The following is a 27,055-nucleotide window of genomic DNA, read 5'->3' on the forward strand; positions in this document are numbered from 1 at the left end:
TAAACTTTTGAAAAGTTTACCAAATATTCAAATTAGCATTTTCCATACATGGTAAAATTTTCAAACAATTTTGACTTTATATTAGCTATTTTTATCAAATTTTGTATATTTTTTTTTAGTTAGTAATTCATAAAAGTTTTTCTTTTCATATTTAACATTAGAAATGTCCCCAACTAGTTTTACTACCTCAATAAAAAAGAAAAAGTTCACTGGAAAGTTACACGATTTAAAGTCATGAGATATTTTCGATTTTTATTATTTTTTTTAAACTATTAAATTAGATTATCCATACAACTATACAAGTATGCAACGTCTCCGCTCAGAATCGTTTTTCGTATACAATTATTCATCATTGAATTCAAATATGAAACATTTATATTTAAAAACATATTAAACAAATTACCAGCATTATTTATTTACAGAAAATCGTTCTAAAGTTGCGTGCCGTAAATTAAATGATTTTTTTCTCTGCGTGCCATAACATTATGAAAAACCAATAAGTATAAACGGGGCCCCGGGAATTTGCACAAGGTCCCCCCCCCCTTTAGAACCGTCACTACTACTAATTATACATGAAACATCAAGATGTATAATGAGTTGAAACTTGTAGTTTTTACATTGATATGATAAAATATAATAATTGATGAGTGTAGTATATATTATTTATAAAACTAAAAATACCTACATCGTTTTTATTCCATGGATTCAATAGTGAACACGTATTAAACTAAGCATACAAATAAGAATTTACATTTTTATCTTATATGAAGTGTCTATACAGGTTAACATGGACTTCGGCGACACTGTACTAAAGTACTTGTATCAATGTGAATTTTCAAAGGTAAAATCAATAGTAAAATTAACCTTCAATAAAACAATTTATAATTCAACTGTAGCTCGATATTTTGTAAACTATTCTCTCAAACAATATAATGGCCCGAAACGTATTGATTAATTATTTGATGCAGCACCATATGTCTAAAGATTCAAAAAAGGTGAAGCTTTTTTATAAAAATCTTGTATTCTTGCCTACCTATGTGACTGGTGTAGTGGTGTGTCCCACACATCCACGATCCACCGAATTGCTAATAAAAATAATGGATACATAGGTACTTTTCAGAATATAATTTAATTATTAGTGAAAAAAAATATTTTGAAAATTATTTAATTTAATTTTTATCCAAGTAGATTCAAATTTGTATTTATTCATTTCAGACCTATACATATTGTGAGTTTAAATAATTAATATTTTTTTTTTGAGGTGAATTATTAGTAATTTTGGAGATGGCTCACTCAGTTGTGTATAATATGTAGGTATCACATTTAATATTTACTGTTGTAGATAAATGTAAGATTATTAAACTTAAAGTTTTATGTAAATGATGAATATTTTATTATGAACTATGATGTATCATTTTTCATACATAATTATTCAAAATTACATTACCTACATGTTATTAATTCATAATTAGTAATGAATAATGATTAAGTTAAAATTGTGGTATATTATTAGTTCATTATTAATATTAGTACTTAATGAACAATTAATAACTTCACAAAATTACACCTTACATGTTTTAATCGTATTATACACATGCATATATGTAAGTACAATTGCCTAGTTTAATCAAACAAGGAGATAACTTTTTGTTACCTTACGTAGATATTTAACGTTGGGTAGTATTATTATTTCTAACCAGCCATGAATAATATTACTTGCTTATTTGTTTTATTTTATATTCATAGTTCATGTCTTCATGGTAATATCTGAATTTAAAATTGTAATACAGGTATATGTAGCTATCAATCTTTGTCGTATTGAACAAATCCCAAACTTCTTAAAAATTGTAATTAAAACTGTTGTCAACAAATTGTTTCCCTGAAATATAAATATTTAAAAAATTTTAAAAAGAATACTAAACGTTTAGTTTATGATAATTGATAGAGCTCGTAAGAAGACAGTTAATATAAGATTACTATATTATAGCTACCTAGTACCTGCCTTCATAATATTATAATAATATCTACTAATAATATAGGTACCTATGCTATAAAATACAAGCCACCTACAAAGGTGTCTACGTCATACGTGTCTAGGTGTCGTATATTATAAACGAATAAAACTGGGTTATGCCAACGAGCCAGGCAGCTAGGCGTTGAAGTTTAATAATTCGAACGGTCGATATTCGGTTTAATTAAGTTTGTATGTACGACGGCGACGAGTGTTGGATTTACGTATTCTGGCGAGCGGTGCACAATGATTATACATTATAGCATGATATCAAATCGGGACGCGACCTCAGCCGTTTCTGATAACGCGTAAAACAATCATTATAAATTATTATAGTTTTTTAACGGGGAACTGTTCATTAAAATAATATGTTTCACTAATCAAAAATTCAAAATATTGCGCTTTACTCGATGACGTAGCGTCTGTTGTAGCGACTATCAAATTAAAATATATTAGGAATATTATAATAATAGGAATATTTTTATTTCACGTGTGGCTCTGTATTATATTCTAACAAAAACAATGATAAACTATGGACTTGGTCTCTGCCCTTTGGTGTTTCACGGTAGTACCGTGTACGCTTATTTTTTCCTTCTCGGTAATGCAACGAGAATAGGTAGGTACGGTAAAATCAGACGATCCGACCGAACGGCGGCGATGGTGGTTGGGGTGTCGGGCGTGGAGGGGAGTGGGTTGAGCGCGATACGATCCGTCGACATTTTCTCGCGAATCCTCCTCGCAGCAGTGGTGGGTGGCTGAAGAGGAGGACTGGGGGAGGTCACGGGCTTACGGCGCGTCTGGCTGGCGGCAGTAGGTTTTTGTCGCCACGCTGAGTGCTGAGAGGATAGCGACAATATTATTATTATTATTATTATTATTTTATATACGTACGGCGACCGTGCGCGGTGCGCGTATGGAAACAAACGTTATGGATGGAAAACGGGGAGAAATAATAATAATAAAATGAATAAAACGAAATACGAATAAAAGCCGAGTCAAAGGTATAATATAACGATGGAGTATAATGCATTGACGTGGATGTATGTGATATGTATAGCACTATAGTCGTATAGGCAGGTAGGTAATACAAATAAGAAAAAAAACGCCAACCGACTCCGCACGGATCGTTTCGGTCGCCATCGCCGCCGCCGCAGGTTTCGCACGCAACAGTATACAATAATAATATTATTATTATTATTATCATCGCCACCGCTGTCTTTTCGTCGAGCGCTGCGCACACGTCTACGGCGGAATTTCACAATAATAATAATAATAATAATAACACACAAACACCGACGGCGCGGCGGCAACACGGACGATTACCCCCACCCTGACAGAACCCGCATCCGTAGTGGTTGTATTGTACGCAGCGACGACGTTCTCACCGCCGTCGCGTTTCGTCTGTGACTACTGGCCCGTTCGCTGATAACTCGCGTAGATAATATTATTATTTTTTTTTTTTTCACTTCCAACAACGTATAATATTGTATTGTATTATATTATTATTATTATTATTATTTAAATAATAATAAAATATATTATTATAATATTATTCGCGCACAGTGAACTCGCACGCACGCACGCATGCACGCACGCACCGTGGCCAGCGGTCTTGTAATATTGTGTGTTAATTAGTTGATATTACGTTATACGCGTCGTACTTCGACAAGGAGGAGACGAGACGGCAACGCGTCCGTTAACGATAACGTACGTGAATTACGCGCGCACGTAGTTGGTACGGCGTCGGACGATCGACATACATATTAATATATTATAATCAATAAATAGTAATTGGTTTTTTTTTCTCTCAGTTCTCTTGTTCTTGTGCGATCATCTGCTTTTACGTCTCATCTTCCGCTCCGTCGATCTCGACTCATCACGACGCGGCTCGGTGACAATAATATGCGATTGTTATTGTTCTGCGCGCACGGCGTTCAGCGTTCTAAAAACGGTTCAAAACGAAATGCGTAAACGACGGACCCGGCGCCAACAACAAGACGACGACGACGACGAAGAAGAAAACGACGACGGACACCACTGCCGCCGCCACCAAAAATACGTATGACGACGGTCCCACCACCGACGACGCGTGTAGTTGTCCGTTTGCTTGGCCGGACATTTGGTTACCGCATCCACTGCTATCCATCTGGTAGCCGGTTGTCGTCAGAGCACCGTAGTTAACGACCCTCAGTCTAAACATTTCATCGGCCGCTCACCTCAACTACTGCTCGAGCCACTGGTGATACTTGTCCGGCTACGGTTTTTTATTCGCCTACAAGTACGTGCGATTCGCCATTACTGAGGAACTTCACTTAGAAACGGGTCAGTATCCATAACAATATTATACCTACGTTTAGTACTATTGTATTGATCTAATATTGATCTCTGCTGCGTATTGTGAGTATTGTTTTTTTAGAGAGCCTGGTTTGTGATGACTACATTGTGGTTAGGCATATTTTAAGTGTTCTGATATTGATCTACCTAGGTAGTTGTTATTTGAATTAAAAGCGAAGGCTAAATTAATAATTTTCAATTTTGGTTAAGTACTCAATTGAATATTAATGATATTCCAAGGCTTAAAAATTGAAATTACCAATATCACAAATGCTTTTCTAAAACTACCTATCTCAAAAACTGAAAAACTTGCGCGTTCACATACGTACTAATGGCATGTGAACCTTGGTAATTTATAGATATCAATTAAACATTTTGGCTTCCTTTACTAAATTTGTTAAATAATATTATATAATTGTTCATGAAATTATTTTATTAGTTTTTACCTTATATTGTGTAAGTGTAGGTGCTTAAAACATTTCTTACTAATTTATTATTAATACCAAATAGTATGTTATTACGTAATAACCTATTATAATAAATAGCTATTTTGTATCCAAATTATTAATGTAGGTAGATAGATACATATTCTAAATTCATAGGTTCAAGCAGATTTCAAATATTTGAGAGTTATAGATTTTGTTTAATGAAATCTAAAAAGTAGTAATAGAAGGGCCACATTTTAAAATCTAATTGTATGCATTTATTTACCTATGTAGTTGAAACAAAAATAATTGAACAACTATGATACAGTGAGTTCCGCTTAATGTGATCGCGGGCTTATAAAATCAACTGTTTATTGCAATCAAAAATGAAAATTCCAAACCAAATATATTGAAAAAAAGATGCTTTATGGATTCAACTGGTTAATAAAATCAAAATGGCCTGAACCAATAAGAACCTACTTAGAACTTTTTATATATCCAAGAATATTTTTAAAGAACAAATAGGTGTAAATTAGTGTACCTAATGCTGTTAACCAACTGATATGGTTAAATATGGCTTAAATTGTTATATTTTCTATTTAACTCTGAATTGTATTCTGACATTAGTTGAACTTCTTTTAAATATTCTTAAAATATATCAATATGCTCATTTAAAATGTTCTGTGATTAAAATTTAAAATTGTAATTAGGTACCTACTATCAAGGATATTATTCATATTTTTGTATAACTTATATATTTTTATGACGTCCGAAATAAATCGTAGTAGGTATATTTTTAATTTGTATATTTTTTAACCTAACAGTTAAAAAATATACAAATTATTCTCAATGTTTCTTTACAACTTATCTATTGTTCATTTATAAATTACATTAATGTAAATATTTTTTCCGAACTTTTGTGTTTTATTCATCTATTTATTGCATCACAAAAATTAAATTCTGAAATTCTGTTGAAATTGAGTATAATATAATTAAAATTAAAATAAAAATCACAATTTGCATAATATATTATAGTATTAGAAAACATATATACAGAAATGTATATTATGTTGTGTAAATAATCAGATTTTAGTCTTAGCTGTATTACCTTCATATATTTTTATTTATTTATTCAGGGTAGATTTGATTCTATAATAATAATATATAGGTAGTTTCATACTTTCATATTATGTGGATATTTATTTCTTTTACCTACTTATTCCTTTAAGTTTTTACTATAATGTCTTAATTTGCTTTGAATGATAGAAACTTAATATTCCAACTAAAATTATTATAATTTTAGGTAGTTACCCATACTTGCCTCAGAATATAACATACCTCGTTCCATAAACCAGTACCACACTCCAACCTTGTCATAGTTATAAGTAAGGCCCGGATTTCAATGCAAAGTGCATAATATTTTTATGGTAATTTTAGACAATGCTTTCCAAGTATATAATTTATTTCATAAAACAGTTACATTTTTTACCATTTTTTGGTCAATTATTAATACTCAAAGTTTTACTATAAATAAGTACTTAGTACCTATAGTATTAAAAATTATTATATTATCAAATATGTTGCTGTCATTTTTTCATTATTTATCACTTAAAATATATTTAGGTACTTTTAAAATGAATTCTTTTAAAATAGGTATAACAAATAATAAAAATTAAAAAAAATATTGTTTATAAATAAGACATTAAAATACTTGTGCCATGTCCCTTAAAAAAGCGTTAAATGTGTCTTTTATTGATTTCTCTCCACCACATTTTAAATAATACCCCGTAATAGCTTATTATATTTTTAAATATATACAGTTCTATTATTGTATCATAATATACGTTGGAAGCATAGCAGGAGTTGACTAGTCAAGGAACTATCATCGTAATCACAAGGTAAAGTGTGTATTACCAATGTACGTTTAAAACTAAAACCAAAAAAAATAACAATCTACTTTTAAGTTTCTTCAGTAAATTGCACTATTTTTTTGTAAGGTGATTTAATTTTTTTGTTTGATGTTAATATAGTACTAAATAAAATTTACCACAAGATTATAATACATTTTGATTACACATTTATAATAGTAAAAATATAATTATTATACTCGTGCTGACGAGAGAATGCTTCTGGGCGGCGACCAAAATTTGTCCCGAGTAGCGAGTGGGGGAATTTACGGCGGCGACTTGGTGGTAAATTGGAAGAAGCTTGGGTACCAAACCGCGGAGCTCCGTCATTCAGATGCGCGAATGAGAAGCGTTCTCTCGCCAGCACGAGTATAGTTGAACCAATTTCTGGAACATGTTGAGTCGAATGTATTCATAATTCTTAAAACATTATATTAAACGGACTATAGCCATGGTATAATATAAGTTACCGGCAACCACTTATGCTGATAAAAGTATGTATTCGGAATGTTTTTATAGATAACCAAAATTACATTTTTAGCTATAGAATTGTTTCACTTAATTTATAAAGTAGAAGTCACAATTGAAAAATAGCTGGTAGTTATCTAAATAATGTAACTACCCAGAGATGGTTTACACCATTATTTCCAACAGAAAACTTTTTAGGACATTAATTTTTAAGTAGGTACCTATCTAACATACATATTTAAAGATTAAAACATGATATGACTAATAAAACTTCATTAATTGTTCTAATCGCGTAAAAATTAGATACCAATGCTATAGGTACAATAAATATTAAGCAAATGATAGTCAATGTTGGTTTCTTATAATATTTTATAATGTATTATTACAACTAATAATAACTTGCTTAAAAAATTTTAATATTGTAAAACACCAATGTACATACACAAACACCTAATTTTGTGGCTATGGTTTAAGATTAAGTTTTAATATTTTAAATTTCAAACTTATATAGTTGTTAAATAACCCTTTAAATAATGTTCATCTGTTTTCAATAATTATAATAGTAATATTCAAAAATGAACAAACAGGTAGTTAATTAGAAACCATTTTTAACGCCCTGGCGGCTGCCTATTTTGACTGACATTTAATTTACCACAGTGCCTACCTAAAGGACATACCCTTCTTGGACATTGATCAATTGATATACAAATAATATATTCCATCTTAATTCCTATACCATTATAATATATGCATACATTATCTATCAAATATGTCCACATATGTATAGTAAATTAGTAATTAATAATCAACAAATATATACGATTTTGCTCTGGTTTTTAACATTCTAATTCATAGTTGTTCGTTGTTACCAAGGTGTTAATTGGTTTGTTGAAGTTATTATTACCCAACTATTCTAATACGTTATATACTATTCTTGAACTGCTAAGTACATGGTTAATCTTGATAAAAGACTTGTTTCAGTTGTCTAGATAAGTTAATATAATATTGTAGATAATAATTTATGAAAATTTGGAGAAGTCACTCTACTGAACAGTATATTTCAAGTGCACTTTGTCATTACTTGAGGAAGTCACATTAATGAGTAGGTTAATGTTGAATTACTTGAATTCAATGATAAATTATTGTAGGTATGACTACGAAAAATGATTCCAACTGGAAACTGTATGTCTCTTTATTTTTAAGGACCTTTTATAATTTATTTATGTTACTATTTGTGTTAGGTATAGTATGTTCAACTAATTGTTATACATTTAAATTATATACTATATAATAATAATTATAAAATATTATATCATATATCTATTATTGTTATGATCCTACAAGTCAATACCAATGTACTCTAGAATGGTATGAATAATATTTTACTTTAAAAATAATAATACATTTAAATATATGCTTAATTAATAGCTTAAAATTAGTCTAAATATTTTTAAAAATTCATTATAATTTTATTATAAAAAAAAAGATTACCTAATAATTTTTGAATATTTACAACAAAAGTAAACAAAATTTGTTTGAAAAGAAATCATTAATATACATTTAAATATTCAATTTTTTTATAATTTGACCTTAAAACATTCATAAAATAATGTTTCTTAAACCCAAATATTTTTTTTAAATTTCCGGTAAGACAATATTCGGGATTTTGACAAATTTTGTCTAAATTTGAATTTATAATGCTTTTAAAAAAAACCAACTAGATACATCCAATTTGCTCCCAGAAATCATCCTCAGAATTAATTTAAGGATTTTTACTATTCCAGAAGGCGCTATAGACAAAAAAATATATACTTATAGGCTATAGTTATAAAACCAATGTGTTTATTGCTCGATTGGGAATATATTGCAATTGAATTACTTTTTATAAAACTAATTATTTCATTGACTTAATAAATTGTAACCAAATCATTAAAGAAACAAAAAATCTTTTTGAAAAATTTAACATTTCCGGGTGGGTAGGTTACATACTTACATGAAATTCTAACATTAATTTATGGTGGAACTTTTGATTTTTTTGATGATATTGTTAATTAAAAAGATAACAGAAAAGAAATAATCACCTATACAAATTATAATTTGTTGTTGTAATATATTTTAGCATCCTTATGAATTTAAGCAAAATAATTTGTATTGACTGTAGTAATATATATATATTTTTTTAGGTATATGACATAATATGAAATGAATAAAATGGAGGACAGAAAAAGGACAATTCTTTCTTCTGGAAATTCCAACACATCATTAACTCCTGTTAAACTTCAGAAACTTAAAGGTATGAAATAAAATCTATGTGTCACATATTAAGGATTTAAGTAGTTTTATAGTTGCTGCTTAATAGTTTAATTTTGGTTATATATAAGGTCTAACAGTGGCGTGTAACATGGTTTAAATATACAAGGTTATTGCACATAACCCATATTGTTATCAAACAAAACTAAAAAGGCAGCGTAAGGGTACGGTCCATATCATATATATAATCATCTGTTTAATATCATAGTATAGCCAGTATAGGTCGTCCCCTTACACTACCATTTTAATTCCTTAACGTGATAAAATGATATAGTAGTACTATTGCAATAACCTTGTATATTTAAGCCATGGCGTGTATCATAAAAAAAAATTGGGTTGCACAAATAATTTTAAATGTCCTACCCCTCATAAAACTGTATACCAACCTATACAATTTTTCATCTATAAATATCCGCTCACCCATATTTAAGGTTTTGCCTGAGTCACACTTGGACCCTATGTCACACGCCACTGAGGTCCAATGAAATTGCTTATTATTATTTTAAATTTTAAACTGATTTTTTTCAGAAAATGATAAGATTACTAGTGAATATGATAATGTTTGGAGTATTTCAAAAGTAACTAGAGGAGCTAGTGCAAAGAGTTCAGGTTCAAAAACAGTGATGAAACATGCTTTACGACAACAGGCTAAACGAAGGCGCAAAAATACTACTATTGCGGCTGGAAATGTAGCTCCTCTTCCAAGAATTATACTTCCCTCTAATCAGATAAACAGTAAGGATAATATAATTTAACTTATAGTTATAAATTTAATAATAATGACGGCTGGGTATTAGAAAATTCAAAAATAAAAATTATGTTTATAACTATTTAAGGGTTTTTGTTCACTTGTCTTATTTGCCATTATATTGTATCAACTAAGTATTACTATATTTTTTCAACTGTCCCAATTAAATTAATTATAAATTTTCATTACTATAAAAAAAAATTTGTTAGCTTTATGAATTTCTGAACTGCTACACGCAATCTTCTCCATCCGTATGGTTTCAGTGATAACTATTTTAAGTATATCATCTTAGTCTCTTTATGTGTTTGCAAACCATTCAATTCTCTTGGTTCTTAGGTATAATAATATATATATTTTTTCATGGAGCTAGTATAGGTTGTCATTATTACTTCTTTCAAGTATTATAAACTATATTGTCTTATATATGTAGATATTAATTGTGTATGTAAAGGCTAGGAATATGTTCTCTGTCGTAAGCATAACATATAAAATCGATATATCCTATTCTTAATAAAGTTTATTTATAGTTAATATCAATATTATACTCTATTCAGGATAAGAATTCCCAAATTTGAGCATGAATACTAATAACTGAGCAGTTTCCTGAGGCAAGGTTAGCAAATGATAATTCATACCATTACCATAAAATAAAGATCACTGCCGACGGCTCAGTAATCAGTATTCATGCATGAATTTGAACATTCTTATCTTGAATAAAGTAGGTATAGAAAACATTTACATATCAAATTTATTGAGGAGAATGTAAGCTCTCGAGCAAAGACTTTTTCAAATGTTTATTTGAATATATACATTTTCTCTAATATTAAGTAAGATAACTAATAAAAATCTGATATGTTGATTTGATATGTTAAACGTATGTAAGACATTCAACATATGCAAATATAACATCATATTAATATAGCTTTGAATACTAACAATGTTTTATTTAGATTTTGGAAAATATAGATTACTGAATATAATTACTACACATCACTACTACTACTACTGATATATAAGTTATATCTAAAAAAATGAATAATAATGATAGCATTATTAATTTCAAATTCACTTCTATTTTAATTAAAATCCACCCAAATGCTGAATTTTCAGTATCTGAACCATCTGAAATTAGAATTTAAATCTTTTCAAAACTGCTACTGTTTGTACTTTTGGAACATTCTTAAACCATTGATAAAGATCATCAATATTCATTGTTTCAATTATTGGTATCTTGTATCTTTTATTCTCAGAACTTACCATTTCCTTCAGGGTATTCCATGTTAATTTTATTAGGACATATAAATATATGCTTTATTTCATATTTGTACTATATTAATTACTCACCAATTTATGTCAAACTGCTGTTTGGTGTTGAATACTTCTCAAACTTTTCAGAAGTAAATGCATTTTCATAGTTTGATATTTTGAACTACAAAATGTTGTTAACATCAATTACTTTCTATTTTGTTGTACTTCTGTTTGGAAAAACTCAAAATGTTGTGAATACATCAATAATAATGAGAATATACTTTTGTAGCCATGAAAAGTCAATGTAGGTACCTGGAAAATTAATATTGCAAATGTATAGTGTTAGGTCACATTAAAAAGATGCTACCCATGTGTTTGTTGTCTCCATCTTACAATATACCAAATTTTTGTTCATTAGTTTCAATAATGTGCTGTTAGTTTTGATATTAGAGCGAATTGATCTATTATGAAACTTTTAGGGGAAACATTATTTGTATTTAAGCGCCTGCGATTTTTAAGTTACCAAGATATAGTCATGTAAAATATCATAAAATAAATATGCTCATTTCTTGCTTGAAAATTAAAATATTGAATTAAAATCAACACTTAAACTCGGGTAATTATCTTACCTAATAGTTTCATAGTAGATAAATTCACTCTAATATCAAAACTAACAGCACACTATTGAAACTAATAAACAAAAATTTGCCATGTTGGACATATGTAAGGTGGAGACCACAAAAGCATGGGTAACATCCTCTAAGGAATCCTTTTTACCATGTTTTTAGTTTGTTAAAATACAATCTTGGTACACAGTTCCTTTCACACAAAACTTTTTTATAAACTTAAGTAATTAAATTTCTCTATCTTGAAAATCGGCAACTTTCCCAATACAAAAATAACTAATATACTTTGCATTTCTAATGAACTATAGTATAATAAGCATTAAGTTATCTCGTGTTTCATAAAATTAACCGATTTCTATAAGATATATACTATATAAATTTAACTTTGGTAGTTCAAATTCTTATCAGAATGTTGTCTTCCTATGCTCGTAATAATTGTGCCATAAATTCACTTTAATGGTCATGCATATCGAATATTAGCTCAATGAATGTACACAAAGAATCTTTTATCCTATATGATGTTCAATAGTAAAATTAGATTCACTCATCAATAGCATCCAATGATCTACACATATTTATAGTCATAATAATTAAAACCTTTCTCTAATGTGTTAGTAAATGTAACAGTTAGTTTTTATCTTGAATTTCAGTCCTAATAACTGAGATGTAAACTCTTTCATAGCTTCAAATATCTAATTTGTACTTTGGTATCTTTGTTGTATATGTAAGTTTAAAAAAAAAAAAAAACTTTCTGTGTACTTGAGTAATAGATTGTTTATAGTTCTATTAAACTTTTTTAAATATGTTTTGCACTTGGTAATTTTCGGTATACTTTTATAGTAGTCAACTTGATGGAGTCAGTTTGTTGGGCCTGACTTTGTATTCCAAGCAGTCAGTTTGTGTTTTAAAACACATTTTAAGAATTTATGTAAATAAATAAAATTAATAATTATAATGATAATAGTTTAAATCCTACATGTGTTTTTTTTAGACAAATTCAAAAATAATTTTATTAAGATAGTTATCTAGTTATCTCTTTGAGTTACAATTTTTAAAATTTCTATTGAAAATTATCAATAAATCTTTCTAAAATTAGATCATTTTTAGGGCTGAGATGTTTATTCTTACCATACTTTAAAGTCTAAAATTGATTAAAAACTTTATTTTTAGAGTTATAGTACATAATGAAGTGTGTAGAAAATATGATGTGTTAATTTTACATTTATAATCTTTAAATTATTATTGTCTAGAAAATAGATTATTTTTAATACTTTTAATTGTGTTTTTACAGCCATTGAAGATGAATCTCGAGTACCTACAATGTTAGAAGTGTTATCATCTATTCCAGGATTTAGTTTGGTAAAACCACGTAAACGCCCTGGATCTAAACGATTGTCGGCTGCTGCTCAATTGCAGCAAGCAAAGGCTGAAGGTTGTGTTGATTTAGAAACACCAGATTCTGTTCTTGCACAAGTTAATTTAAGATCACTTTTGAATAAACAAACGTTTTCAATGCTACCCCGTCTCTATCAACATAAACTAGTACAAATGTTACCACATGTTGATCGGGAAAGTTTAAGTGATACTCAATCTGATTTCAGGTTTGTGTGCTGAAATTAAACATTATATCGCCTAACTAAATAAATTTAAAATAAAATGCTAAATCTTGTGATTTTTTAGGCCATTATTAAACTCATCTGTTTTAAATAATGAGTTCTTTGCTCAAGCTTGTCTTGAATGGACTGATAGACTATCAGAAGGGGAATTTACACCTGAAAATCAGCAAAAAATGAAAATGGATATTGATCGTGAAAAAAGTAAACTAGATCCATTTAAAGTAAGTCATTGAATAATTTTATTTAAGATTACATCATAAATATAATTAGTATCCAGGTTTTTATATTTTTACCTAACTTATTGAGTGTATGTAGTTCAATAGGAGTAAAAAATTAAGACTATTCATTATACAGAAAAAAGTTCTTTTTTGCATATTTGAGAATATTTCAGGCTTTAGAGAATATTTAGTTTCTTTAGGATGTATAAATTATAAGAAAAAAATGTCAATTATAATAACATGATTGTTAATTTTGTTTTAAAGTAACCTTTACAATTTTTTTATCTCCAATTCATTTTTTTAAATTTTGATTTTGTTTAAAGTTGGTTACACTAACTGTGCATTAAATATTTAATTTAAAAAAATGTATACATAATTTGAAAATTCATTAAAGCATAATATTTTGTTGTTTATTGATTAGTGATTACCTATATTTGCATAAAAAATCTTATTTTTCTCACGTCTAAAAGTATTGAGAATATTTATAGGTTTTTTTAAAGCATATTGGCATCTTATAAATAAATAAATAAAATGTTTTGTACATAAAAACCTAGATTCTAGTATTTATATTTTACTTAAAAATGATTATTATTATTATTATTATTATCATTATACCCATACCAGTCTATCTAGTTGAGATTAACTGTTACTGAAGATCACTCAGGAATTGGGTAGAAAACTAACAACATTTTAATTTATTCGTTTAGCATGTTCTCTTGTAGGAATCTGTTCCACATAATAATCCACATTAAACTATGTTCTATGAATTTGTTAGAAGAATTAAAATAATTTGTAATAATGAAAGTTAAAATTCCAGCTGTTATAAACATTTTTTTTTAATTAAAAAAATTATACTATTCAATAAATATAGTTAGTGATTAATTACTCTACTAATCTAATGCACATTTTTAACATATATATTTCATTTCTATTGATAAACTAAAAAAAAATTTTAAGGAACTTATAAAGTAGAATCTACTTAAAGGTGAAGCCACTTAAAGAAGACACCTGTTTAATGGGGACATTAATGGCAGTCCCGAATGAATTATATGTAAAATTATTTGGTTTATTGGGACATTCGGATTAATGGGGACAAATCAGTCATGTGTTACATGTGTCCCAATTAAGCGGATTCGACTGTATTATATTATGAAAAAATAATGCTGTTTTAATTAAGATGATAAAATTACACAAATGTATAACTATGTAAAAATTAATGTTACTAATTTAAATAATTTTGTAAGTTTTAATATAATGGATTTTTAATTTCAGTTAAAGTATTTTGAACCTATCTGGGGTGAAAATAGACTATCAAATTCAAATGCTGCTGTTTCGGACTGGCGTAATCCTAAGCATAAAAAAACCGAAACTATCACTGTTTCAGTAAACACACCACCTGTTAATACTGTTACTAAGGATGTAACAATACATGCCATAACAGCAACAACAAAAGAGACCACAACAACGACAACTACGATTACTACAACAACAGCAACAAACGCAACAACAACATTACCATCTACATGTTCATCATCTGATGATATTAAAAGTGAAGATAAACAATTAGAATTACCATGGGATTCTGTTGATTCCACGACAGATTCTACAATAAAACCATTAATAGAGGATGTGGTTGTACCAAAAGTAAATACTTGCAAATATTGAAGTTTTAGCATGATAATTAATAATTTTAATTTATTAATAAAAATGTGAAATTATCAATTATGCCATACCAATTGTAAAAAATTTCAAAATATGATATTTATATAATAATATGATATTTTTTATGATTATGATATCTGAATTTTTTTTTCTGATCCGAGGTGGCATATTTATATTAATTTAAACTTTTTAAAATTATGAACTAATAAATATAATGTTACACATCTTGAAATTTCCACTTAAAAAAAAAATAGTCTGTTGCCGGGTTGCATGAAAAATCTCAACCAAGTTATATGCATCAGTAGTGATCCCTCTTAAACATGATTTAGAGGCTTATGATTGGTCCATTAAATTTGAAGTGAACTATTAAACGAATACATTTTTTTTATGCAACCCGGTATTAGTCTTATAAATTGTTGTGTAATATTGTTTTATGTTCATAAAAATATAAATTGTATAATTTTAATAATTTAATAAAATTTTATTTGTTTGTCTATACAGTGTGAAGACATTGCAATAGATATTCCATTGAAAGATGAATTTATAAGTGATATTGATAAAATTGATGATGTTAATTTGGATGAAACATCAGTAATTAAAAACTGGTCTTCGTTAATGAATGATGATCTGGAAACATTAATTCCAGAATATGATTGTGTTTCTACTTCAAAAGTAAAAGAACAAAGTGAAAGTGAAGTCCAACTGGAGTTAGAAGGTATAATTTAATTAAAGTCATTAAGTTTATAAATTTATAAACGGTTTTATATGTAAAATGTATTTTCAGTTACTTTAACTCCAAAAATAGATGATGTAAACTCAACAACTAATCAAATTCCGCCAAATGAGCCAAACGAGCCAAATGAGCCAAATGAGCCAAATGAGCCAAATGATAATAATATAAATATGAATATTATTCAAGAACTTCCAAAAGCCATTTCTCCGCCTGTGGTGGTTCGAATGCCTAGTGTTATTCAACCTCTTGTTATTAGTTCTTCTAACAGTTCACCGTTACCCAGTACACCGTCTTTATCGATATCTCCACTACTTCAATCTCCTCTAGAGTCTAATATCCCTAATGATTTTTCATTTATCAACACAATATCTAATATTTCATCAGCTCCTTCTGATCGTCCAGTTCACAATACATATGTGTCATCAATCAAATCACAAGTAAGATTTATACAATTTATCTTTAGTATATTGCTAAAACATAAATTGTATTGTGTCAGAAAATTTTATTATTTTGTCTTTTTAAGGTGAGTTCAAGTAGTGGCGGATCAAGTAGAACTAGTGGTAGATCATCATTGAAGCAACCACCCGGTGCTATTAATTTAGAAAGAAGTTACCAAATATGTCAAGCCGTTATACAAAATAGTCCTAATCGTAATCAACTTAGGTGTCAACTGAAACCACCACCAGCAGTATTAATTGGCAAAAGCTCTATGTAAGTAAAACAATATTTTTGAATAAACATTGAATTATTGAGAATTGATTTTATAATTTTATATTAGTTTACGAAATGGACCTAAACCAATAAGGAACATAAATATCACTAACAGTTCACAACCTCTGGTTGTTAGACATGTATTTGCATCTTCTCGTGGCATTCCAGTTACAATGTCTGTTGGACCACCGTATACATCTGATGTAAGTAACTAAACATGTTAATGACCATATTGTTCTTATTTAAATAAATATGTAAGGTAGCCAAAAAAATTAGTCATTTTTTTCTCAGTTGCACCAATACTTTGTGTATTTTAATTTTTAATTATAACTCAAAAAATTTGTGCTCAGTTATATTCAACGGTTAAGTGTTTTTGATAGTTTTATCTAGTCAGTCATCTATAATCATTAAGGATCGGAAGTTATAGGAGTTAAAAAAGCAAAATGTGAATGAAAGAATGTAAAATATGCAAAAAATTATATTTTGGAAAAATAAAATATAGTGCTTAACCAGTTGGGATTTTGACATTTTATTTAACTGAAAAATAGTTTAAAAATATATATTTTCATTCTTAAAAAAGTTAAATAAATATATATTTTATAATACCTGTTAAGTTGTTGTATTGAATCACCATTATTTTCTAAGTTGGCTAACGATACTTTAGAACTCAGAACACACAGTATCTAAAACACAATTGTCAAATGTCAATTGTGTTCAACTATTTACTTTAATAACAAATCTTATTCACGATTAGATTGTATTTTGGCATATTAGCGCAATAAACATTAAATGTAAATTGCACCGTGTCATTAAAATAATAGTAGACTGAGACGATAAGAAATAACAATGAATAAGTAATAACTATGTTAAATAATATTGAGTTGAATATTCAATATTATTTAAAATACATTTTAAGAAAGAAAAAATCAGATTTTTTAAATAATTTTAAATATGCAAGATATGCGTATGATAATCATGAAAAATGTTCTTTTCTTTAAAATTGACGCAATATGCAAAATATGCATTTTTAATTTTTAAACTTAACCTCAGCCAACAACTAATTAATATAATATTTTTATTTGTTTTCTTCATATTAAATTAATAATTACCAAAATAAATAAAATATTTCCCAATTGTTAAAAAAGTTACTTTATGAAATGAGTTATAAGTTAATGCTGTTTTCATTATAATTTTATAGCAACAACAACTAACTGAAAAACAAATGGGGCAGTATCTGTTGGTCCAAAGATCTGGTGGAATAACAGGTATACGCCGATCATCTAGTGCTCCACCGACCAATAACAAAATAGCGCCAATTTTAAATGGTGGAAGACCAGCAAGTGTAGGTATACAAGTATCTACCTATGGTCAGTCACAGCAAACAAATGATTGTTCGTGTAGTCTTAACGCTATGGTAGTATGTAAGAAATGTGGAGCATTTTGTCATGACGATTGCATTGGCCCATCCAAACTTTGTGTTACGTGTCTTATTCGATAATAAAGCTCAAAGTTTGATACTAAAAATATTATCATAAAATGTAACACAAACTAAATTTTGATCAGGTTTTTCACAAATTTATGAAGTTTTTAGTTAAAAAATTATTATTTTTATTAATTGACTTATTGCCTATATTTAATTTGTTTTATTTTATTTTTTCAAACCCTCAGTCCTAATTATATTGTTATATATATGTATAAGTTGGTCCTTTTAAAGCTAAAGTATTGACAAACATTATCGATAAATACTAATTCATACCTTACTTAATTGTTCACTCTCATTGACCAAAAAAACCCCTATTACACAAAAGCAAATATAAATAAGATTAAAATTAATTATTTATTTATTAAAATAAATTTAAAAAAAAATTAAAACAAAATGTACATAGATTTTACTCCCACCCTAAAGATAATCATGTGTACTTATAAGGTAATTTTTAAACATCTGTTATGTATTTTTAAACTTTTAAGTTAAATCATTACTCATAATAGATAATAACCATAGATACAAATCAAACAATTTCTCATTAATAATGTGAACAATTTGCATAGTTGTTCTTATCATATTATTTATAATAATAATTAGCTCATGGAAATATGTTAGGTATATAAAATAATAATACTTTATAAACAATAAAAATAAAAGTTAATGCATCATTATGGTTGAGTTTTCTAGAAAGTTAATCTTTAACTTATTAAATTAATTTAGTTTTGTTTTCAGAATGTAAATACCTACAATAATAATATAAAAATTACCTTGTATAAGTATAGCATTTTAATTATTAAACATTTAACTAAAGCATTTTATACAATTCCAATAGTTAAAATATTTCCCGAATATTTATTCAGATGTCCTTACTTATTAATATTGTTATGTATTAAAATTTATAATAACTTATCACTAGTACATTATTTATAACTATATTTGTTTTTCATCTGTCTTAAATATTATTCTGATAATTAATAAAACAAAGACTCCATGTCTTATATGACTTTGTTATTAATACAATTATATTTAATTTTTAAGTTGTCAATCTCAAATTTTCCAAGTTTTTTTTAATAAATTTGATAATATATATATTTATATATATTTTTTTTATTAAAGTTTTATTGGTTATAACTGAAAACATTTATAAGTTAAGAGCTTAATTAAAACTTGTGTGGTGTACAAGACTATGTTTTTAGATTTTTGTCAGTTATGTGATAATATAGAGTATTTAGAAATGTTCTCGTTTCTTCTCTAAAGCTCAAAAATATAATGTCAATAGAATTGTTCTTTAAAAATGTGTATATTTAAAATGGATTTATTATAGTTAAAAAATTGCACCCTCCCCACCACCATAATCCAACATAAATAATCAAATTACAATGACTGTCTTAGTTATTATATTGAATAATTCCATATTATCTTATGTGCCTATATATTATACATGTTTTCACATTCAGATTACCAGCTTTTCTTTATTTCAATTATTGAAATCTAGCATGTATTAATAATATGTAAATAGCAATACCTAGAAATCGTATTGGTTTACATCTGTATAAAATATACAAATATATATTACATTAAAAGTTAAGATGTAATTTTACTTGTCACATGTCTTCAACATTATAAACATTAGGTAATATTTACCATCAATTATCTAAGTACTAACCAGTAATGAGTATAAGTATATTGAAATTAAATGATCTGTTATAAACTATCCAAGTCCCAAGCATTATAAAATTAACTTTAATTTGCATAATTATTTCGGTGATGGAATTGTGTTATCTTAATATATCCTTTTTTGTTTGGATTTTAATGGCATTAGTGCAACAATGTTAAAACCCATTTTACTATTCTTATGTAATTGTTAATAAATTGTAGTGTAATGTATGTATTCTATATGGAAACATGTGCTTAACTATTACAATGATACTTGAGCATAAATTGTCAAAAACAGAATACCGAAAAAAAACATAACTGTCATTATATTAATGTTTTATTTTTTGTAATTTCCCTCTTAAAATAACTATATATTTTATTAGTAATGGGTATATGATAAGAAAACAAAAATCCAAACTGATATTAAGTACTCCATATTTGATAACATTTTTGTTAAGTTTTTGTTTTTTTATTTATTTACTTTTTTTATGATTTTTAAATGTGTCCTAATTTAAAAAAAATTAAGTAAACAATTATATAATAAAATGTATTGGATATAGTGATATTCTTTATATTTTTCTTTAATATTATTTCCTCATATTATTATATTATTTGTGTATCATTTATAAATGTATATTGTACACACATATTTAAAAAACCATTTATTTTTCAGAAAAAAAATGTTGAATACAAATTTTATTTGTTGATTATTATTTTTTTTTTTCATCTGATATAAATAAGATATTTGATGTTATAAAATAAAAATATATATGATGTTTTTTTTTATTTAGTTTTATAAAAATACCTACTAGATACTAAAAAATTCAGCATTTATTTAGGTTAAAATTAAACTGTACATAAATATATTGATTCTCATTCTGTTTATGCTACTTTAATAATATTGTTAATTTACTTTATTATGAATAGGAATAATATACGATTATTAAGTGTATTGAATTTGTGTTGAATTATTTGTCTAAAATATTTATGTTCTAATGATCTTATTGCATAATATTATGAAGAATAATTGGTCAAATTGTTATTTTTTATTCATAATAATGGTTGCAACACTTGAACTTACTGGCTCATTGGACAAAATCAATGGACAAAACATGGATTTTGCTGAAAATTTTTATATTTTAATATTGATGTTGTTTCAACTATATATACATTTTATTATATAATTGTATTACTAATGAATAATATTATCGGGGATTCTATGTAACTGTGTACAGTAAATAGGTTTGTACAACAGACCTATTTTTTTAACCTAAAATTAAATATTTCTATACAATACTTGCTTAATTCATTGATACAATATTGGCTTTGCTAATAATTCTTGTATAATCTTTTTTTGTCAAAATGTGTATGTCTTAAATCTATGTGAATTGAGTTAATGAATAAAATAAAAACATTCAAAGGTATGCAACCTGAAATAATATATTGTATAAGGTGAGACAGTGAATAATAAAGTTTTTGAAATAAATATTTTAAACAGTACACGCATTTACTATTTTTTTTTTCAAAAATTGAATCTTATTCTATTGTGGTATATTTTTTTCAATGATGTGATCCATATTTATATTTTATATTCTGAAGCAGATAATATTTTTGTCAATTACTATGTTATGATAATATATCAATATGTCATTGTTATGGATTGCCATTCATGTAACTTGATGAGAGCGAATTTTGAACCGTGACTTATCAATTAACCCAAATTTCTTTACTTGTCCTGTAAAAATCATTGTAGTTGTTGTATAATAACAAAACTATATAATAATGCTGACAACACTTATTTTATATGAATAGATAGCAGATAACAGTATTTTTTATTTTATGCAATATCTGTATTGGATAAGTACTAATTTTAATTAAGTTTAGCTTTAAATGTTTTCTTTTTTTTAATTTTTGCAAATGTTTTAATAAAATTTTTATAATCCATACTTTCAGACTTCAGCAATTTTATTTCTATGTTTGGTGTTTTTATGGGAAGTTAATTGAGTTCCATCGAGTTCACCTAATACTTACCTATATTTCATAACCATACAGGTTATAATTTTAGTATTAATACCTAGATAGGTAACATAATATAACAAATCAAAAAATAGGATTATGGTGCCTAAATGGTAAAAGTGAAAGACAATCTATATTTTTTTTGTAATGCACCTACTGCGGGATATGGTTTTTTATCTTATAGGATCCACGCGTAGGTATTATTATGAATAATAAGGAGACAGTGATGGATTTTAAATGTATATTTCTTTGGGGTCCTGAAAAATAATAATATATATTTCAAAGGTAGGAATAATAAGTAGTTATTATTTTTATTTTTATAGATATATAATTGTTGAAAAATTATAAAAATAATTATTCAACATATTATTTTAGTATATGACTTCTCTCTTCAACTCTCTACTTCATCTTGGTTGTTTTCCACTTAAGTGGAAAAAGCAATAGTAATTGTAATTCTTATTAAACAAAAACACTGGGTGCTTGGGAAGTGCCGACCATAGACCTATAAAAGAAGGTTATAGGTCTATGGTGCCGACAGAAGTAACTAGGTGCTTCTTATAGCGAGCTGTGAATGTCTTGAAAAAATTACATTTGCTAATTATTAATTGGTTATTTTTAAATAATATGAGACATCAAATTCTTTATAATTATTAATTGGTTCTTTTTAAATAATATGAGGCATTAAATTCTTTATAGTAAAAAGTTTTTTATATTTTCAATTAATTATACATTTTTTGTAACATTTTAGAGTCTGAGCGGAGTGATGAAGCTAATGGTTTTACAATGGTGTTTATTTATTTATTTTTTTTTATTCTGTACAAAAAATTTCTACCAGAAGGAGTGATTCGATTTCAACATATAGGTAGTACATTATCTTTTAGCAAATTGGATTAAGATGGTCCTTTAGAGAGGTAATTTTTCGATTTTCTCAATAGTTATTTAACGGGAAAAACCACCGACAAATTACGAAAAACATCTAAAAATATGATTTTAATTTCTAACACTTTGCTTATCACCATAAAAACGAATGAAAAATAATAATATTATAATATTAATTCAACTTACAAGCTATAATAGATAATAACAATATAAAATATCCAGACTGACAAACTGTCTCCGCAAAGAATCGTTTTTCTTATACAATATGATATTATATCATTGAATTCAAGTTAAATACTATCCATTATACATTCAGCCACTTGTAACCTACTGTACAGCAGAGCGACATCCACTTACCCACTTTTTTCAGATTTAAATGTTTAAAACTTAAAGTAATAAATGTTTATTCATTTTCATTATTATCGCTTACACGAATTAATATTAATATTAATATTCCAATTGAAGAAAGTTTAGTTGCCCAACAGCAAAGATTAATGTGGAACAGAGGCGCAAATTGACTAAAGTTTTTTGGGGGGGGCTCAAGCCCCCCTCCCCATAGGCCATATTGCTTAGTACCACAGAATATAAAAATTAGTACTAATTACTAGATTTTGAACTGGGGGGACTTACTCCCCCCAAGCACTCCCACCCCCTATTTGCGCCAATGATATGGAATGAAGACATGCATTTGCGCATAGCTTCCAGAGAAAATGTTTTATTTTATTCCTATCGTTTTATTGTATGATGAACATGCAGAAGAACTGTCTTTTCCATCAATATACCTACCTCCGTAAATTTCGTAAATTTAAAGAGGTATCTCTGTTACGCAGTAACGTATCTAGGATTTTTTCAATCCCTCCCTCCCCCCCCCCCCCTGTAGATACGCCAATGCTGCTACGGCATTTATGATGGCAGATGGTGAACTCAAGCGATCTGGCAGAAGAGGAGTTTTCTCAATAGAGATGAATATAGTGGGGAGCATTAGGGCAAAGAAATTATATTATATTTCATTTATGCCATGAAATTATTTCCGCCGAGGTCGTGTTCGGTGCGTGACAAGATGGCGGAGTCGGTCGAGTTCGGTCGCGCAGAGCGTCAGAGGGGGTACTTGACGATTCGGCGGTTGAGGGGAAAAAAAGGCAAGCTGCCACTCGGCATGCCGGCTGTTGCAATGGACGCCGCTATACCGGGTGGTGCAGCCAACTACGACAGTGAGACCAACGAGAGAGAATATTGTGGTTGTGGATCTTTAATCGTGGTAGTGATATAATAGTTGATTATATCATGGAATGATTTGAGTATTAAATTATTTCTTCCATAGTTGCCCCCCAACTGTTTCTATCTCCTCATTCAATATCTGTTTCATGATTTCTCTCTCTAAGCGCAGACCATTTATTTATATGTCTATGGTTATCCCCCATCACTTTAATAATTTACATTTAAAAATTTAAAAATTTAAATCTCGCGCAGTAGAATTGGTGTTACTGATCCCGTAATTTGGGTTGGCAATATGTATATGTGTTAATATAATAACATACTATGACGTACACAATAGAAAAAGGTATACCACCTTACCGGTATAAAAACTTGTACTTGTGTATATATTATACTATAGTCCGGCTCACCAAAAATGGCGACTGATTTTACCCTAACAAAGGGCTAACAAAATACACCACTGGGAGCGCTAAAATCAGCCGCCACTTTTCGTGAGCCGGACGCATATAAGCATAGTGTACATTGTTAGAGAACCCAAAGAATATACTGTTCTAGGATTGGCTCTAATCCCAATGAGATAACGACTTCGCTATCAATTATCTGTTATCAGTTATGAAATTCTGTTCTGAATTTTGAATATTTTAAAGACGTTTTAATACTTTTAACTTTTAAACTTTAAACTTGATTTGACAAAATTTGTCAAAATGATATTTCCAAAAAAATATACAAATGAAATTGTTGAAGAAATTGGGCATACCGTTACCATAAGATCAAACTTATCATGTATGTAACATATCAATAATTGGGTTTCTGAATTTGGGAAGTTGAATTTTAGTCATTGGAACTATCGCTCCAGTATTCCGAATGGCCAACGAATTGTTTGCTCGTAAGGTCTTTTACAGTTATTATAAATAACAAATATTATAATAAGTACCTATTAAAATAAATTAATATTTTTATTTAGTAAAAAATTTGTATGTCAACATAGTAATTTTAAAAAACCTGATGTTAATAAAAAAGGATTATCCAAAAATGTGAATTGCTCAGCTACAATTGATATAACAATAAAACTTAATACTACTGCAACTAAAAAAAAAGATCCATTTATAAAGGTAGTATAAGCAATATAATATATATATGTATATATTTGGCTGGTATATTCAATGTTTTTATTTGTGTTTTAGGAATTTTATTGGAGTTGGTGATTTGTTGTGTTATTAGATGTTTATATAAATATAATATATATTTATATTATATGTGATTATGCAGATGTGTTCATTAATTTGACAGACTTTGAATTTAGATAGTCTTTAATTGTCAACTGGAAAGGTGACCAAAACAACAATTTATATGTTTGTAGTGTTCATTTATACATTATAATGTACATTTCAGCAAGAACTCAGCTGAGGACTCATTTAATGGTGTACATCCATCAAGGAAACTGTAGTCTTTATGTTATAATATAAAAATATATTATATTATGTTACTTTTACAGATTATAATTACGAGGTTCAAGTGGTGTTATGACCTGACTCCAAAAATACTGATGTCAAGATCGTGAGTGGTGTTACGACCAGCCTCTGAATGTCTCAAATATCCCTACTTTCTGTCTAGCTCTTATCTCGGTCTTCCTTTTATATGATTGTCAAAAAGAGTGGGTGGCGACTCTGTTATATGAGGGGTCTTGAAAATGTGTTCATGTATTCTTGTTGATTCTTATAGATGAGACATTGAGTTTCAACTTTTTTTTAAAATTATTTTATGACATTCCACGCTCTTTGTTTTTGAATTTTACAGACTTGACAGTGGTACAATATTTTAATTTATATTATTTGTTGATATGAATAACAATTATTTATTTTTAAAGTTGTATTATTCCATATTAATGCATTTTGCACTGTTAATATATGTATATTTTTTTATAGGTAGAAGACTTGAATTTTTAATTCATACTTTATAATATTTTTTTTTTAAGTTACTTACAGGATAAATATTTTAACTATTATATGTATATATTTTAGAATCTGAACGAAGTGATGAATGTATTGATTTTACAATGATGTGTGTTTTTTTTTATTTTTATAGACTGATTAGTAGTACAAAATGTCAAAATGTTAAGTTATTTTATTTGTTGATAAGATTATATGAATAACAATTATTTCTATTATTTTTTATTTTAAGTAGATAAATTTATATATTAAATAATATAATACCATTAAACCCTAAGGGTCTTATAATACATAACAGTATTTTTTTTGGAAATATAATTTTCGTGACAACAAGTAATTGATAGCGAAGTCGTTATCTCATTGGGATTAGAGCCAATCGTAGAACAGTATTTTCTTTGGGTTTTCTAACAATGTACACTATACTTATATGCAAACCGGACTATAGTATAATTGATATACTTACTTTTCTATGCGTTCCTCTTCTCTCTGCATCTCTGTTCACTCTTCACTCCCTACTCCGCTCTACAGCGCTGGCATGTATTTATAATGGGAAATGACCGCTAGTGTCGTGTTGGTCACTGGTCAGTTTTCTTTATAGCTTAGAGCGTTCCCCGTGAAAAACGTACACCCATAGCCCGCTAAAAGAAGAAGTCACTTCAACAACCTGAGAAAGACATTATCAAACCTGGACAGTTACAGATCAATCTGTTAACGTCTCTATTCAACATTTTTGAAAAAATCATTCACTTAAGACTGTTAAATAACCTAGACTGCACAGAAACAGTTTCAAAATTAATTTTCAAAATCCATGTTTTACGCTTAACCGAACATAATAAT

General features: G+C 27.8%; 1 protein-coding gene and 1 pseudogene across 3 annotated transcripts; both read left to right on the forward strand.

Moving 5' to 3' along the window:
- Positions 1–3,386: 3,386 nt before the first annotated feature.
- On the forward strand, positions 3,387–21,659 carry LOC132934806 (polycomb protein Asx). 3 transcript variants are annotated; one of them, XM_061001170.1, is made up of 12 exons: positions 3,387–3,746; positions 3,823–4,333; positions 9,329–9,438; positions 9,984–10,190; positions 13,369–13,678; positions 13,758–13,914; positions 15,184–15,555; positions 16,075–16,288; positions 16,358–16,743; positions 16,830–17,017; positions 17,085–17,220; positions 18,216–21,659. In XM_061001170.1, the coding sequence occupies exons 3-12, from the start codon at positions 9,348–9,350 to the stop codon at positions 18,513–18,515; spliced, it is 2,361 nt and encodes a 786-aa protein (XP_060857153.1). In that variant the 5' UTR covers positions 3,387–3,746; positions 3,823–4,333; positions 9,329–9,347; the 3' UTR covers positions 18,516–21,659. The 3 variants fall into 3 exon arrangements, with proteins under 3 accessions (XP_060857153.1, XP_060857154.1, XP_060857152.1); XM_061001171.1 differs by having other exon boundaries at positions 3,387–3,718; XM_061001169.1 differs by having other exon boundaries at positions 3,387–4,333.
- A 3,314-nt stretch (positions 21,660–24,973) lies between these two features.
- Positions 24,974–25,546, forward strand: LOC132933746 (uncharacterized; annotated as a pseudogene).
- The last annotated feature ends 1,509 nt before the right edge of the window (positions 25,547–27,055 follow it).

Source organism: Metopolophium dirhodum, chromosome 1 (assembly GCF_019925205.1).
Source record: "Metopolophium dirhodum isolate CAU chromosome 1, ASM1992520v1, whole genome shotgun sequence".
Lineage (NCBI taxonomy): Eukaryota > Metazoa > Arthropoda > Insecta > Hemiptera > Aphididae > Metopolophium > Metopolophium dirhodum.